Here is a 17,254-nt window from a genome sequence, read left to right on the forward strand (position 1 = left end):
GGTGGCTGTTCCCTGTCGGGCTGTTGACGAGCTGTCTGTGCCCATGCTGACGGATGAATGACGATACCGCCTACCGTCTGGTTTATCACAAGTTTACATCACAAAGCTATGCTTCATACGTAAGCCCACATTATGCATCTCTTCAGCAGGTTAATCAGGAATATGTCATGTGTAGAAGTGTTTTTTTTATAGATTAAAATATAGGCATTAAAGAAATACTCTAATCAGTACATGGATTATTTTATATTTTCAAACTAAATGTTTGTGTAATGCAGTAGTTTACTATGCTAAATAATTGGCATTATGGCGAGACATTAGTTGAAAAAACATATCAAACTTTAGTAAGCGAATAATGCAAATGCCTGCATCCTTAAAATGTGATGTTATGATCACCATTACAATCGCCACAAAAACCGAACTAGAAAAGCTGTAATTTGCCCAAACCTTCGCTATTTCCACATGTTTTTTTTTTCCAACAGTCAATAGTTGTACCATTTCCTCCTCCCAACATGCTCTTGTCATTAGTGTGGCTGTGAAGCCCACATCACAACCGCTCTTGATGAATTATTTCATCCTGTAAGGCCCTGAAGGAGTCCACAGGGCACACACATGTAGGTGCTTCCTCTAGGCCTGGGTATCTGTTGTGTGTGTGTGTGTGTGTGTGTGTGTGTGTGTGTGTGTGTGTGTGTGTGTGTGTGTGTGTGTGTGTGTGTGTGTGTGTGTGTGTATGTGTGTGTGTGGGTGGGTGTGGGTGTGGGTGTGGGGGGGACACACCTGTTTGCATGACCCCTGAGACTCTTAGGTTAACTTCTGCTCACAAACCATATGCAGAAGAAAAAAAAAATATATATTGGAATTCCAGCAGCATCAACCTGGTGTTTATTTGCATTCAATTAGCATTACCGTGTTGCAAGGGCAATTGCCTTTGCTTCAATGCTGCTGGCCTGTAGCACAACCCAGAAGGACAAGAGCCAAGCATTGCAACCAGGAGAGTATCATTATGCTCCATTGTAATTTTGAAGACCATTAAGTCGTTAATATTTATGTCTGTTTCCGAAAAAGCATATAATTAAATTCTAAAATGTTAAAAATCATCATTCATCATGCAAACCTGGACTCGTGACATTTTCCTGTTCATGGGCCAAGCACATAAAAAAACAAGATCAAGAGTGACGCTGCTCTCGGGGTCCCAGCGTTTTAAAATAATCCAGTCAACAATCGGGTCAAGGTAGTGTACATCCTGCTGCCTATACAGATGGTGATCTTTACATTGGTTTCTGAGTTATATGCATGCATTTCTGGCTAAGGTATTGCCTTTCAGGAGCCACAGCGACTGACAAGTTTGCTAGACTTAGCGGCCCTCTCTTTTTACCTCGCTCATCATGCGCCCAGTCGCACATCTGCACCTATATATCAAAGCGTTGCGCACAAAAAAAACATTCCTGCGAGTAAAGCAGGGGTGATTTGTGAGCCTCTCTCCTTCTTTTTTTATTAAATTTCACCTGTGATCTAAATGTTCGCTCGGGCTAAAAGCAAGGCCTTTTAAATCCGTCATCCGTCCCGAACGGAGACCTGCACCACATTAAGAGCAGCAGTGACGTCACAACCGTTACCCCCCCCCCCCCCCCCCCGTCTCTCCCCCCCGCACCTCCTCTGCCCCCCCCCTCCCCCCTCGTGCTCAATGCTTTCTTCATATATTATATGCTGTCCCCGACAGATGGACAATCTTGCAGCCAGAGGTTTTTCCAAAGTGTTTAATAAATGTAATACAACCTGTATAGTGTTGAAGAGAGAGGCCCAAACCAGAGCCATCTGCCCCACCGTGGCCAGAGACCTGGAGGACACGGCGGCCATTAAAGGGAAAGGCCTCCCATTGGCTAAACATGTGGTCCTGGCTGCCATGTAATGTTGGAGAAGGTTATGAGGAAAATGTAAAAATTATATATATATATATATATATATATATATATATATATAAAAAAAGAGAGATATATACATAAGATATATACATCTGTGTGTGCCTGCTTGTGCTTAAATATAAATATATTGGCTTTTATTTACAAGAAATACTAGGGTTCAATTAATAAATCTGCTCCTTTTATTGCAGTCATTCATTTCCCTGATACATCACTGCTTGCTGGAAACATTGTATGGACACGTTTGACTCGTTGCCAATACAAAGATCTGTGTAATGACTGCTAACCACAAGCGATAGGCCTAATCAAATATTTTTTATGCAAAAGGAATGTGAATACTGATAGGGCAAAAAATAAATCTTACAGCGCTGGGAGTAGCCTATACCAGGTGCTGTGCCTTACAACATAGTCATGAGAGCGTGTTTATTACTGACATGTGATTCACAATGGTACGTGCCAAAATCTGGATCGCCTTCTGGATACCCTGTTTTTTAAAAGCCCAATATTTTACAAAGCCTTAGCATTTCATTTAGAGATGTTCTCTGGATAAGAACGGTAAACTCCCTTTGATGGATGGCCTCCCATCAACCTAAGGCTTGTGGTATGTACATACTGCAGTGTTTGTAGCACAGGGATAAAACCAACACGGGCAGGTGTGTTTGGTTACCATCTACTTGTCAAGTGGGGTGACGTGCAGTTCTCTATTCATTCAAGTAGGCTCTTTATCAGCACCTCCATGTCACCGCCATGGTGTTTGTATGATTAACCCCCGTCGGGTGAAGTGCCCCTCCGTCCCACTTCTCAGACACCCTGCCTCACACCGCAGCCTCGCAAACACACACACGCACGCACGCACGCACGCACGCACACACACACACACACACACACACACACACACACACACACACACACACACACACACACATAAAATCACGTATGCAGTGATGATTTTAAAGAGGACGGAATAATACAATAGTTGAATAGTTATTTTATTATACATAAGCTATGTGTAATGAATTCTGATTCAGATACTACTATTACAACAAGGCTTATGGATTCTGTATCACTGTATTGATATATGAATGTGTTGAATAAATAAGATAATTAGCTAAATTGCTCCCTTTTACAGCATTGTCTTTTATGTCGTTTTTATTTTGTCTATTGTTGGTTATTATTAGTAATATTTTAGTTTGGCCAAAACCTGTGTTGTAGGTGTCGCTTTGTTCGCGGGTGTGTTTGACAGACATTCCACGCTGCGAGAGGAAATGACGTCACATCAGGAAGTAAAGCCATCCCCTGGCCGAGTGGATCCAATGACCAGAATCCGTAAGATTTATAAGATTGTTTTCGGCTAATAAACATCGGATAATAAAATATTAGTGTCCGGCAGCCCATCTTATGCAGAAGGCATGAGCGGCTTATTTTACCGGTGGGAAACGGTGGGAAAATTTAGGTAAGTAACTATATAATCAGTGGCCTGTCTGTATAGGAATTGTAAGTTATTGGCTGCTAGCTGGACACGGCTAACAATACTTATAGCCAATACAGCAGTATAGCTTCCTCTCTCAGCACTGTACAATACCAATGGCGTTCCCTCTGTTAATGTTCAGACCAGTAGGAATCGGTCTTTCTTAGGTTTCTTACCTTTCACGTAATGACAGTACGAATCATTGAACATATCTGATTCATCGCACATGCAGTTGTAACAGTTGAAGCCTGTCACTGTCTGTCACTGCAGTTAATCACAATACTAATCTTCATCATCCTCATCGTCATGATCATGCTCATGATTTCTATTCTCCGTTCTTCTTCGTATTTGCAGGTGACCTGTCAGTGGCTTGGACATAATGTAAAAATGGGGCTGGCTCAGATTTACGACCTGTTTTGGCTTTTTTCCTTTCGATGACGAGTCATAGTAACACTATTCTATGCAGCATCATGTCAACCAACCCACAGCCATAACAAATCATGCTTCATGCATTCAACACTAACTAAAGATAATTTATGATTAATTGAATGTAACTTACCAATTGAATGCCCCACCACTACAAATAAAAACGAGCTAACCATGTCACTGTTGGAACAGTCTCAGAAGTGGTTCCCAACGCATGTCCAAGCCACTGTTCTGCAAGCAACCGGTTTGCAAGCCAAAGGCAAGAATGGAACCAATGATGCTTACACTATCATCCAGCTGGGAAAGGAAAAGTACTCCACATCCGTGGCAGAGAAAACACTTGAGCCCATCTGGAGGGAAGAAGCCTCCTTTGAACTGCCGGGTCTGCTGTTAGAGGGCAACCCGGAGGTGTATGAGCTCTGCTTCATCGTGATGCACCGGTCCTTGGTCGGGATGGACAAGTTCCTGGGCCAGAGGTTCATCAACCTCAATGAAATCTTCGACAACAAGCAACGACGGAAAACAGAGTAAGTGTCTGAAAAACGTCTGTGTTTCTATTCAGCGCTGCAAAAATCCATTGCTTTTTTTCTCTTAATATATTACACTTGTGGTTCCTAACTATACAAGACTATGTACTATTATACCGTTTTAGGTTTGGCTTCTACTACACCACATCCAGAAGGTTGACTAAGGAAAAGGGTGTACTAAAACCATTATAATAGTATTTTTTTAGAATGGTTGATTATTTTCTCACTTAACATGGATGGCCCCTGTAGGAATCAAACCCCTAACCCTGTGTTTATTAGGCTCTAACAGATAGATGGACTGCACAACTCTTTTAACTTAAATTGGTCCTGGTGGAAAAGCATAGCAGAGGTTTAAGTTGTACAGTGATCTCCCATTGTGGTACAGAGTATTCGCCTGGGACCCTTCCCTAGGGAATCCATTGTTGCTCTGTAAAAATAATAACACTAGCTTTGCTCCTTCCGGTTGGGATTTTGCCTTTTTAATACTGTACACACAAGAAGCTTAGCCATTAAATACCCCACATAGTTGTGAGATTATCTGGACGTGGATTTCAGTGTTTTCAGTCATGATTTCTGGAGAAGCAGCCAGCTAAATTGAATGTGGTGGAGCTGGATAAACATGTCTGATTAGTTGTTAGTAGTGCTGCTCAGGCCCCGCACAATGTTTTGAAAAACATAAAAAAACATAATGTCACGGGGTGGTGTCAGAACTAAGTACAATATGTGGGTGTTGGCCAACTAAGCCTGGCACACCCATGTGCAATTATTGTCTTATGATGGGGCCAGAATAATCCAGAATAATCTAGACAAAGAAGAGGTTTGAGTAGGTACAGATACCAATCTGGTTCCTCTTCCCCAATCAGTTGCAGGGAATCACAATGTTTCATTATCGGCATGGTTACTGGAAGGGTTGAGTTCATCTGCTGGGCTAAACAAGATTTCACATCAGGCACGCTGTAATGGATATATTTCTCCATTGTGAACCCTATGGCCTCATCACAAACCCCATGCACCCTGACAATCAGGCCCGTCCTGTAGATACTGTACTGTATCCCTGTCCCACCTCGCTTGTGGTTCAGTGTTGTTTTGAACTGCCGTCTCGAGGAGGAACGTCCGTCCTGATATCCGAGAAGGCCTCCCCCCCTTAATTATCGAGCACCTGTGTGTGTGTGTGTGTGTGTGTGTGTGTGTGTGTGTGTGTGTGTGTGTGTGTGTGTGTGTGTGTGTGTGTGTGTGTGTGTGTGTGTGTGTGTGTGTGTGTGTGTGTGTGTGTGTGTGTGTGTGTTGAATGTGTGGCGGTTCCCACCAGCGGTGTGGTTAGGGTGGGAGTATGGCGGTTCCGAGGGGGTGGGAGGTTGAGCTTGGCCTTGACGGTCACGTGAAGCGCCGGCCCGGACCGCACCGCGCACCTCTTCAGCAGCGGCAGCAGACCGCGGCTGCCCGCCCCACTGGGAACCGAGGGCCCGCGGAGCCCCTTCACTGAGACCCTCGAAACAGGCCCTTTCTTGATTTATTCTTGTGTTTTACTCTTTTTTTTTTTTTTTTTTTCCATGGTTAATATGAAAACTGACATGGCAGGTGTGTATATAATCCACAGGAACTTCACGCTTTCTTTAGCCATATGAACTGCAGGGCCGTCCTGTAACAGGTTGTTGCAACAGCCCGCCGCAGCACTGACTAAAGGCCAGATTTGTGCAAATGTCAAATTTTTCCGTCATGGTTAAGTCATAAATCCCATTACTTTTGCTCGAGAAAGCAAAGAGGGTTAAACAAATAGATACCAAAAGCAGCATGAAATGGCGCACCATCATTATTCAATGCTAGGCTATTTCTTAACATTTAGGTTGCAGGAAATAATGTTTATCCTTTGAATAATAAATGTTTCCCTTGTGAAATTCAAATAAAATTCGGGCCAGTAAAGGAAATCTATAAAGCTGTAGTATTTGTGTTACTGTTGAATGACATTCGGATCACAGCTGTTAGAATAAACAGGCTTACTGGTTATCCACAAAGAGCTGAAAAGCATAATAAAACACACACAAAAAATACATTTTGTTAGCTTAGGGTGGGTCAAATTATCAAAATAATGTATATATTTTTGGATATAAACAAATGTCAATAACCGACTCGGAAATGAATGGAATCAGGCCTATACCATGTTATGTCAATCAGGGTCAATGGCAGAACGTGGTCTGACAATTTGAGCGACTGTCCACTTGGCTTCCTCTAGTGTTTCAGCCACCTGCCTCAGTGACTGAACCATTTAAATCATATACGCTTGTTGTTTTTAATGCATAGTGAACTGTTAACTGCTTTAGCCTTTCTATAGATATCGAGCGTTTGGTCTCTGACGTGCTGGTCTAAACCGGTCTCTGCCTCCCCCCCAGCTGGTACGCCCTGGAGTCCAAGCCGGGGAAGAAGAGGAAGGAGCGGGGCCGCATCCAGGTCAGCATCCAGTTCATGAGGAACAACATGACGGCCAGCATGTTCGACCTGTCCTCCATGAAGGACAAGCCCCGCTCGCCCTTCTCCATGCTCAAGGGCAAGATGAAGGGCCGCAAGCACGACAGCTCCTCGGACACCTCCTCGGCCATCCTGCCGCGCTCCGCCCTGTGCGACCCGGAGCAGCAGCAGCCTCTGCATGGCCCCGAGGCCCAGCCTCCGCCCGAGTCCAAGGCCAAGAGGAAGCTGCTGGCCGGCTCCCACAAGCTGTCCGCTGCGCACTCCATGTCAGACCTCATCGGGACCCACGTCCGGCCCAAGCTGGACTCTATGAACTCCATCGATGAAAGTGGTGAGGAGAGATCCATGCTTTTGCCTGCAAGACACGACCCCGATTGGGCTGCTCTGTGTATTTGTGATTTACCGTTTTGATGTGCATTGTAGTGATACACACACCATCACAAATTTGTAGAAACTATTTGTTTGTCATATTGTGTGATTTAATCCAAACATATTGGGTCATGCTTCTATAGTGTCTGTTTACCTGCAGAGAGACACAGAGACTCGTGAGAGTACTTGTTAGAGTATCCCGAGTTGCTCTAGACTTGTTAGGAGCATGCAGTGAATCAGACTGATCATAAGATTTGAGTTGGTGAATTTCCACTCCTCAAACTTAACAGAACATTTGTAAAACCCCACAACCGGAACAAATACAAACCATGGACAAATATCTTAAAGACCTACAAGGACACTTTCTGACGGTGGTTTCTGTGTTGTTTGTTCGTTTCCAGGCGGGCCCCACCGGCGTTCGCAGAGCGACGTGCCCGACTACGCGGGCGGCGAGGCCGGCGGCGACCCCTTCGGGGACCTCAGTGACGGCCTGCCGCAGAAGTACGCCACGCTGCCCCGCAACCACAACCCCAACCCCTTCCAGGGGGAGGCGGCGGCCTGGGAACGGGGAGGTGAGCGGCGCGAGAAGAAGGAGAAGGTGAGCCTGCTGGAGCGCGTGACGGGCAAGAAGGACGCGCGCAAGGCGACCAACGGCGCCCGCACCGGCAGCACCAGCGACCTCCGCGTGGCCAACCCCTTCAGCACTGACGTGCAGTTCACCAACCCGTTCAACTCCGGGTTCAAAACCAGGTATCTTACCCGTACCGCTGATGGCGTAAAGACTCTGAACACCGGGTATCTGGCCCCTGATTTAAACCATGCTGTAACGACTCAACACCATCTGACCCTAAACCCTGATTTAAACCATGCTGTAACGACTCAACACCATCTGACCCTAAACCCTGATTTAAACCATGCTGTAACGACTCAACACCATCTGACCCTAAACCCTGATTTAAACCATGCTGTAACGACTCAACACCATCTGACTCTAAACCCTGATTTAAACCATGCAGTAATGACTCATCACCAGGTGTCTGACCCTAACCCTGATTTAAACCATGCAGTAATGACTCATCACCATCTGACCCTAACCCTGATTCAAACCATGCTTTAGTATACATGGGCCCAATGAGTGGGACACTTGCACCGTGGACAAACGGCTGAGAAACAGAAACTCTAGTTTTCCTAACAAATTCTTTGTGACTCATGGCCTCATCCAGCCTCTGTTTTATCCCAAGACTTCCTTTTTTCTGTCTCTTGAAACAAGTTGCTTCAAGACTCGAGAGACTACTTTCAGCACTATTTCATGTATTTCCTTGCACCTATCACATGTATTTCCTCCCCTGCACACAGAGGCCAGGTATTGGCACCGTGTGGGTGAGCACTGTGTTTAAGACCTGGTTAATCAGACTGGAAGGTGTCATTAGTGACTCTTTAGAGAGCTCGGGCTTGATAACGGAGCCCTCTGAGCTACAGTAATGAGATCTTTCAGAGCGATAGACCAACCAATTAACCACTAATCTCGCCGTAGACAGCAGCCCATCATCCATACCGCTGCCTCGGTGATAGCAGATGAATAAAAGCAACCGTGGTTTGGACCATAACATTTGTGTATCTCCCTGCACACAAAATAAAGGAAAACCTCATATGATTGATATTGATCCCACCCAACCCATTTTCTTTTAAGCTAATGTTTTCCGATTTGTCATTGAAGATTGTCTTGCTGTTTTTTGTTTTTTTTCCAGTGATACAAAGCCAACAGCAAAAGGAGACCTCAAGTTTGGCCAGAAAACCAGAGATGTCAAGAAAAATGTAAGAGGCTAACCAGTCACTCACCACTCATAAAATGCTAGTGAATTGTTGCTTATGGGGGATAAAAATATCCCTGCTGTCATTGGGACAGCAGGGTGATTTGTATCATTGAAAAAGGTATTAGGTATTATTAAAATAATACCTAATTTTACTATATACACATTTGTTTTAACTCAATGTAATGTGTAATCCAGAGATGGTTATTGGTAACATCAAATGGAAAACTAGGCCCTGTAACATAAGTGCAGGGCGGCAATGTGATTTGTGCCATGCAGACTTTTAATTGAGAACTTTCAGTCTCATCTGACATTGCAGCTGGTGACGATGATCTCTGAGGCCTTTTGAGAAATCCAGAGTTGCCATTCAACTAATTAGCAGATGCAGACACTGTTTGTCATCTCTGATCCTGTCATTATATGAAGTGGTGTGAAAATGTGGTCTCCAAGGTCAGGTGTAGTAGTTTGCTAAACTCGCTCTGTAATTGGAGGAGTTTATTTTCTCCTTCCCCTTTTTCTTTTTGTTTAGCAAACGGGTAGTTGGTATTTAAAGTACTGTCATCATATGCTTCTTTTTCTTTGTGTGTGTGTGTGTGTGTGTGTGTGTGTGTGTGTGTGCTTATTTTCCGAAACAAACCATAGCGTTTCAGAGAGAGAGAGAGAAGGAAGGTATTTCTATGTCAGCGATAGGGGTGGACAAAGTGCCGGCTAAATGGGAAAGTGAATGCTGATAATGGCTTTCCTCACCTTCCTCCGTGGGTGTTGAGGGCTGTCGGTAGCCACACATGTGCCCCCTGTGCAAGGCAGCGGCACCCGGGCAGACATGGCAGTTCCCATTTCCTCTGCCTCCACTGGCTAATTAACCACATGAGGGGAGGGAGTGGGAGTGGGGTGGTGATGGGAGGAGTGGAGGTTGTGGTGGTGGCAGCGGGGGTGGTGGTGGTGGTGGTGGGTGTGGTGTGGACAGTGAGCGATTTCAAAGGACTGAGCTTTTAGAGGCTGAGCTCATTAGAAATAGTAATGAGACAAGTGGAGAATGCCAAGTGTGCGCCTTATCTTCCTCTCACTGCTGATCGCAGGAAAATGGTCATCATTACTGTGCCAGTTCATGGTCATTTCCAGGCCTTTGTCACTAGCCGTTATAGCGCTTGATTACATAGTTTGGTGTGTGTGTGTGTGTGGATGATGGAGCGAGGCTGGTATGTGGAAGCAGCCCTAATTTCCTTGGGGTGGACTGGCTCCTATTGCTTTTAAAAGCCCCAGCGTATTATTTCCCCCGTAAGATCTCTTTATGTTGTCTGTGAGGAATTGGTGACTCAGACTGTTTTCCAAGCGTTCCCTATGCGTGTAAGCCTCACAGTAGCCTGTGTGTTGTTAAAACCGATAAGATATGCAGGGAGCCGGCCCAATCTGGGCTCTCTCTCTCTTCTTCTTTCTTTTTTTTTTTTTGCATTGTCTTTTATATACAGCGAGAGCGGGCTGACTAGTGCATGGGAGTGGGAGCTGATAAGCGTGGTATTTAAAACAGGGTTAAGACTTAGCTGCTCTCTCTGTATGGGGGAGGATGCCCAGCACTGGACTGATAAAGTGGTCCCTCATTAAAAATGATTACAGCTCCTCTTGTGCCCTTGCGGTATGGCCTGCACGTACTGTACTGCGGCACCCCCTCCCACACCACCACCACTACCACCTCCTCCACCTCCTCCTCCTCCTCCACCAACAAAGATAGGGCTTAGACTTGGATTGGATTCAGGGTCTGACCTTTTTATTGGTGAGATAGGCCGGCACATTGTCCCACAGAATGTAAGAAAAAACCTAATATGGACCTTCGAGGAACTGATAGGTTGGTCATACCCTTTTACCTGCCGTTGAATGTTACTTGTGTCTTTTATTCTTTCATTGGTGCTCATTTATTTTGCTCATTTGTGTTGCAAGTTAATATTCGTGTGAACCGATTGTCTGGTATTTGTTTACCCCCACACACTGAAAGATACCTGCTAATTCCGCTGTCATCAAGTCCCTCGCGTCTGTCAGCTCCAACCCCTAAGGGAAAATGTTTAGTTTAGATCAAAAGATGCAATCACATTTTATGTTTGTGTGGAAGTTCCTGTGTTACTTTTATTAATTAAAAAAAAAGAAAATCCACCCGTTTTATTGCAAGGCCCTCTTTTAACGTGTAATAAAATAATCAACCAGCATATCTCCTCATACCTTCAGGTGCCTCCCCAGGAGACGGCGGCTGCCTACAGCAATCTGTCGTTTGAGGAGGTGGTGCGGGAGCTCATCAAGCAGAAGGAGGTGGTGAGGAAGAAGGACTCCCACATACGGGAGCTGGAAGACTACATCGACAACCTGCTGGTGCGCGTCATGGAGGAGACCCCCAGCATCCTGCGGACGCCCTATGAGCCAAAGAGGAAGGCGGGGAAAATCTCTAAAAAGTGAGGATCAAAGAACAATGCCTTTTGCAGACTCGATGAGGTGAAGGAGCAGAATGAGATGGTTAACTGGTACTGTAGTCAGGAAGAAAGTACTTACTGGAAAAGTAAGACCATACAAAGGAGTTTGACTAATGCCAAATTTATGATATATTTTTTATTTAGTTTCAGATCTTTTTTAAAAATCATTTATTTTCACTCCGCTCTGAGTAATTTAATGTAATTACGTATGTTTTAAGTATTAGTTCCTTAAGGGGAAATTCCGTGGTTTCTTCTTTGGGATAAATGATATATCAGGTTAGGTTGAGTTTTGCTTTGGTTGTTGATTTGGATTTTCTTTCATTTTCTTTCAATTACTAAATGAATCAATGGTGCACCATCTTGCCGAACAATCAAAACACTTTTCACACACTCACCCAGGAGATCCTAATCCTTGGCTAATACAGATGGTTAACAAGGCATTTGGGGGCTAAATATGGCTGACGAGAGCAATCATATCCCCAACACCACCCCTACTCTGCCCAATGATGCTTCAAGGTTGTTGGGGAGTACACACCATTTTGATGAAGTAACCCAAACCAGTCAACTGAAGTCTCTAATTAAATAAATAGGCTTGGCTATTAAGAGAAAGCCACGTTCAGGCATATCCCATGCATGAAGTGGCCCAGTCTTCCTTGTGTGTTTGGCAGCCATGTCCTATGGATGCCAGCAGCCCCTGGTATGACTGGAGCTACATCTGTGATGAGCAGATGTCCCAGTAGCAGAAGTAGTGGTGGGCTGTCTGCTAAAAGATGTGGGTGTCAAGTTGTTGATCATATAGCACCCTTAATTGCTCTGTTTACACTTGGCACTACAGTGCTACCCGGACTACTGTCCACTACAGGCCACACCTGTAAGCACTCACAGCCCCCTTACCAAATTAGCCAATGCTGCGTTTGTAGATTGTAGATACTTACTTGCTTAACAATCTTTATTTATGAATGTAATACCATTCAATTATAAATCATTTCATTTTGAATTAAGTGACCCCACTGAAGGGAAACCCCCCTGAACTGTCACTGTCATCACTCACACAAGTATACATCTGCTTTAATAATGTGTGACAATACTTACAGGTGCAGAAACTATGACACTATTACAGTTTTCAGTGCTTTTTTACATTTAACTAGTGTAGTCCAAAAGTATCTGTTTACTAACCAAAACCCCTCCCCCCCCTTGTTTATTTAAAAAACGAATGTTTACTTTACATACACATACAGTACATGATCATTATTATTAATATTTATTATTTTCACCAATACAAATCAAGAACAATTTGTAGATGGTATTAACCGAGAGGCAGAATAATACTTTAAGAACAGGTTCACTGGTTGACCTGTTCATGTTTTTCGTAAATCGAAGCTTGCCCTCTTGTGTCTGCTTCTGTTTTACAAGTGGCTCCGTTACAGTGTCTTGTGGAAGTTACAGTACGTTTTACCCGTTCCCTCCTCCGACCTGTCCCCTGGAGATGTTCTAATGGGGTCAAGGTCAGGTGACTGTGGAGGAGAAGGAGCAATGTCAGCACAGCACATGTCAAGCCCAGTGTCAGCCCCGCCTCCATGCATGTGCAGGATCATTGTCCCGGTGGAAACATATCCTCCTAAGTGCAACAGAAGGAATGGCGGGCCTCTGTAGAATGGATTGGAGATCCTCTATAGTCATTGTGTGATTTTAATCCTGTAAATTTAAAGTCACCATTGATGGTATTGCCAGACATCGCCAAATTTGTCTACTAGCAGCTAAAAATCATCTATCCAATGCTGAAAATACTAAATGGACCTTATTATACTTGGTTGAGGTACGAACCACACAGACATCCGAGCATTACGATAGCAAAGTAATAGGGCCCTATTTATTATGTCAGTATTTATTAGTTGATGTAAAAAACGACATTCTCGGTAGAGAAACTAAATACTTAAATAGATCATTTTGAGGAAACTTGTGAACATGATATTTCATTTTTACACAAGCACATAAGCCAGTCACTTAGAATTGCCTAAAATTGCCTTCATTTTTATTAATTTGAACCACCATTATTACCGTAATTAATACTCGTCAGTTATGTGTTGTCGTTTTCCTAATATGCATTTTGATGTCCAAGCCCAGAAGCATGCATTTCTGACACACATTACGGGGTACAGTTACATAAACCAGACACAGTGCAGTATACTGTTACACGAAACATCTTCCGGATGGACTGCATTTTAGTTTGGGTAAAATTATTTTTCTCTGTTTGCAATTACTTGCACCAGAAAGGTGGGTTTTGGGGCATGGGAACAACGGTGAAAGCAATTGGCTGCTGAGGTTAAGTGCTTTTAAACTCATGAAGATGGTCGTGCTGGGAATAAAAAGTATGTTATGAAGTAAAATGTCACTTTATGCCAGATTTTATTTTTGCAAAGACACGTACATTTTTTACACTGGATATCTGCTTATATTGAAGGTTCTCGTTGCATTGTTTTGTTTCCATATTTAGCAATATCCTCTTAACTACATATGTACTCTCTGCAAAGAAAATTATAATTTGTCTTTTTTTATTTTCAATTGCAGTCATCTTATGCTATGTGCTTGTGGGATAAAAATGCTACTAAATGTTGCTAGTAGTTTTAACTAGTGTTAAAGAAATATATATACATGATTATATTTGGTAATGGTACTTAATGTTTTTTTTTTCTCTGGAATGGGAAAGGCTGATCCTTTTTTTATTTTGATACTCTGGTTTAGTTACTAATTTAAAGGTTTACATTTATTACGTTGAAGCCAATTGAAAGGAAAAGAAGAGGTGTACAGTGTTAAACCATGCTTTGTCTTCTGCTAAATGTACACATTTACTCAGAATCTTACATTGTGTTTGGATGCATGTATATATCACTCGCTCTGATGATCTGAGTTTACTTGACCTTACTCTTCTGCTCATGTGGACACGTTTGGTCTCAGATGTGTTAATCTGAGATGGTTTTTATATTTGACCTTTACACTGTATTACACTAACTTACACGTGTGACAAAGTGATATACTGGATATATTTGGAGTTTTACAAGATCAAACAGAGCAAAAAAAAGTTGCAACTACAAAACACTTTTCCCCCTAAGTGTTAACCTGCTATATGTTTTAAAAAAACTGTCTGCTGCTAAGTAGGTCTGTCTGAGGTATATACACATAGATCACTTTTGTTAGTCCTAGCTAATTCTGAACCAACATTTCCCTAAACTGAATGTATGGTGGTTGGCTTTGGAATGCATCATTGTCTTAATAATTTAATTCACAAAGCTTTACACTAAGGAGTTTATTTAACCTTCTGTTTACTTTAAGTTTTAGGCATTCTCAAAGTAAAGACTATTTAATTTTTTCTTTCTTACCCCCATGTTGTTAAGACACATAACTGTTTACCTAAATTTGGACCATTTTTATTACGTTACGTTACCTTATGTGACACAAATGTCTGTTCTAACGGCACACATTTTTACACATTTTCAAGTCAATCAAGTACTACATTCCCTGTCTACAGTAGATATTAAAATAAATATTTATAAAATGAATAAGTCTATTATTTTATTGTCACTAAGGCCCCTTTGTGTAATTACAAAAAAAGTGCTAAAAATAGTAGACACATTTAAGGTCTAAAATATTTCTTTTATAAAATTAAAATAGTCATTATTTCACAAGATTTTCACTTTTGCATAATGACTTGCCAACAAACTTTATTACCTGGATATTTGCATTTTATTTTGAAACAAATAGGTGTATTATTTGTTCTGCTTTGCTATTTAGTGCTTAACAACTGTTAAAAAAAACACACGTTGAATTATATTCCGTTTGTTGAAAAAATACAAAGCTATAACAATGTATAGCCCTTTTGTTAATTTTCCATTTACAGTATTAGAACTATTTTCATCAATTCTTAATTTGATAAACGTTTCCAGCAGAATATTGAACTAGTAGTAGTTTAAGGGAGACCATAACACCCAGACCAAAACAATAAATGGATATTTTGATGAAGTGAAAGAAAGCTTAAATAACTTAAATAACTTAAGCTTAAACAACTTTGATCAAGTTGAGTGCTGATAATATAATAGAAACAATCAATGGCGGTATGAACAACAATCACAACATAAGAAAGATTACTTTCTATTTAACTATGATTATATTCAAGTTATTAGTTAGCTGTTTAGTCCTTACAATTCACATTACAAAAAAGACTGGTAAGTATTGTGTTTACGAAACAAAAACGGCCTGACACAATACCGAGCAAGAATGTTACTGTACTCTGGCAAGTCTCGATGTGCATTACAATGCTTTATATGATTGTTACAGGTTTATAATTTTTTGTGCCACAACTGTATGCAATTATATATTTTTGAATTACATTTACATTTTATCACATTGAATTCCTATAAAACAGCCCGTACACGTGAAGGGAATGAAAGGTTTTGATGATCCCCATGCTGTTCATAAACATTGAGTTTTAAAGGTAATGCAAAATAACACGATGAATAGCAACAGCTGTATTCAGTACTAAATCAAGCAGTGCATTAAAGGCTTTCTGTGATGCACTTCCCATTCATTTATTGTCATTTGATGCAATCCACTGGATGTTTTTGAGGGCACAAGCACAATTGTATTGCTCTTTTCAATAAATACACTGTACACAATAATATACTTTTTTTTACTTATTACTTTTTTTCTAATATTATGCATAGCTAAATACTACATTATGATGTAGTATATGTAGTATTTACATATATGATTTAGCAAGTTCTGTCTTTATTCTTTAGTATTTTACTTTGAATAAATTGATCAGTGGTGGATATAACACAGGGAATAAATTGACCACCTGTTGTATTATTATTGTGACAGATAATATTACATTAATTTATTAGATCTCTCCTGTAAGTGGCGGTTAAACTGCCATTTAGAGTTGCTAATTTGTGCTCTTTTGTGTCCAGCTTCTATTTTCTGGTTGCTCTAAGTGGCTCTTTTGTTCTTAAGAATTTCCCATGCTTTTTCATCCTGCAAAACAAAAAGAGAGAAGAGGCATGGTTTGTCAACCGAGTAGCGATGTTGCTAGTTAAAACGCCCATTTAATTAGCAAGAAGTGTATGTGAAACCTTTTGAGATGTGGCACTCTTTTACTTTCTATTTTTTCTTCTGTGATACGTCTTCGAATAGCAAGTTAAAACATGACCTCTCCTCGAAAAAACAGCTCAAAACAAAAGTAAATGGCCACCGCAGACCAGGACAGACAGTCGCCGTTGGGGATTGACAGCATTGCTACTCAAAAGGGTTCAGGATACGAAGCCACCACATCGCCCTATATTTATTCAGTGTCTTGATTGCTGCCATTTACTTGGAACAATGTTGTGATGTTTAACATCTTCACCTGTTCTGTCAGTTCTTAATTTGTCATTTCACCATGGTGAGAAAGTCACTGGGTAAATTCACTGGGCAACTTGCTTTTTTTAGACCATTTATAAATTGAAGATTGTTCAAGTCTCGCTGCATCATGATCCTGCTTGAGAAAGATCCAGTGTCACGAGCAGAACCCAAGGGGAACTAAGTAGTTCACTGGCTCGCTTAAGCCCCGCAATGGCAGCATGCTTTCGTAATTAATTTTTAATCTTGGTGTATTAAGTTATATTCCATTTCTAAAAAACACCAAACACAAATAAGTGTGTAATTGGGCTTTATGTAGGTGTCACCTGTTGTATTCATAAGCTAATTGAAAAACTCTTTGTCAGCCTCACACCTTCATCAGAGGATTGGATTTCACAGAACCCAGCTATTGTATGGCAGTGGCACG

General features: G+C 41.9%; 1 protein-coding gene across 1 annotated transcript; it reads left to right on the forward strand.

The window, feature by feature from the left end:
- The first annotated feature begins 3,222 nt into the window (after positions 1–3,222).
- On the forward strand, positions 3,223–16,075 carry rab11fip2 (RAB11 family interacting protein 2 (class I)). Its single transcript, XM_084470892.1, has 6 exons — positions 3,223–3,369; positions 3,739–4,337; positions 6,725–7,131; positions 7,571–7,919; positions 8,918–8,984; positions 11,198–16,075. Exons 2-6 carry the CDS (start codon positions 3,985–3,987, stop codon positions 11,420–11,422), a joined length of 1,401 nt encoding a protein of 466 aa, XP_084327018.1. The 5' UTR covers positions 3,223–3,369; positions 3,739–3,984; the 3' UTR covers positions 11,423–16,075.
- Positions 16,076–17,254: the final 1,179 nt, after the last annotated feature.

This window comes from Micromesistius poutassou, assembly GCF_964030765.1.
Source record: "Micromesistius poutassou genome assembly, chromosome: 7".
In the NCBI taxonomy this organism is placed as follows: Eukaryota; Metazoa; Chordata; class Actinopteri; order Gadiformes; family Gadidae; genus Micromesistius; species Micromesistius poutassou.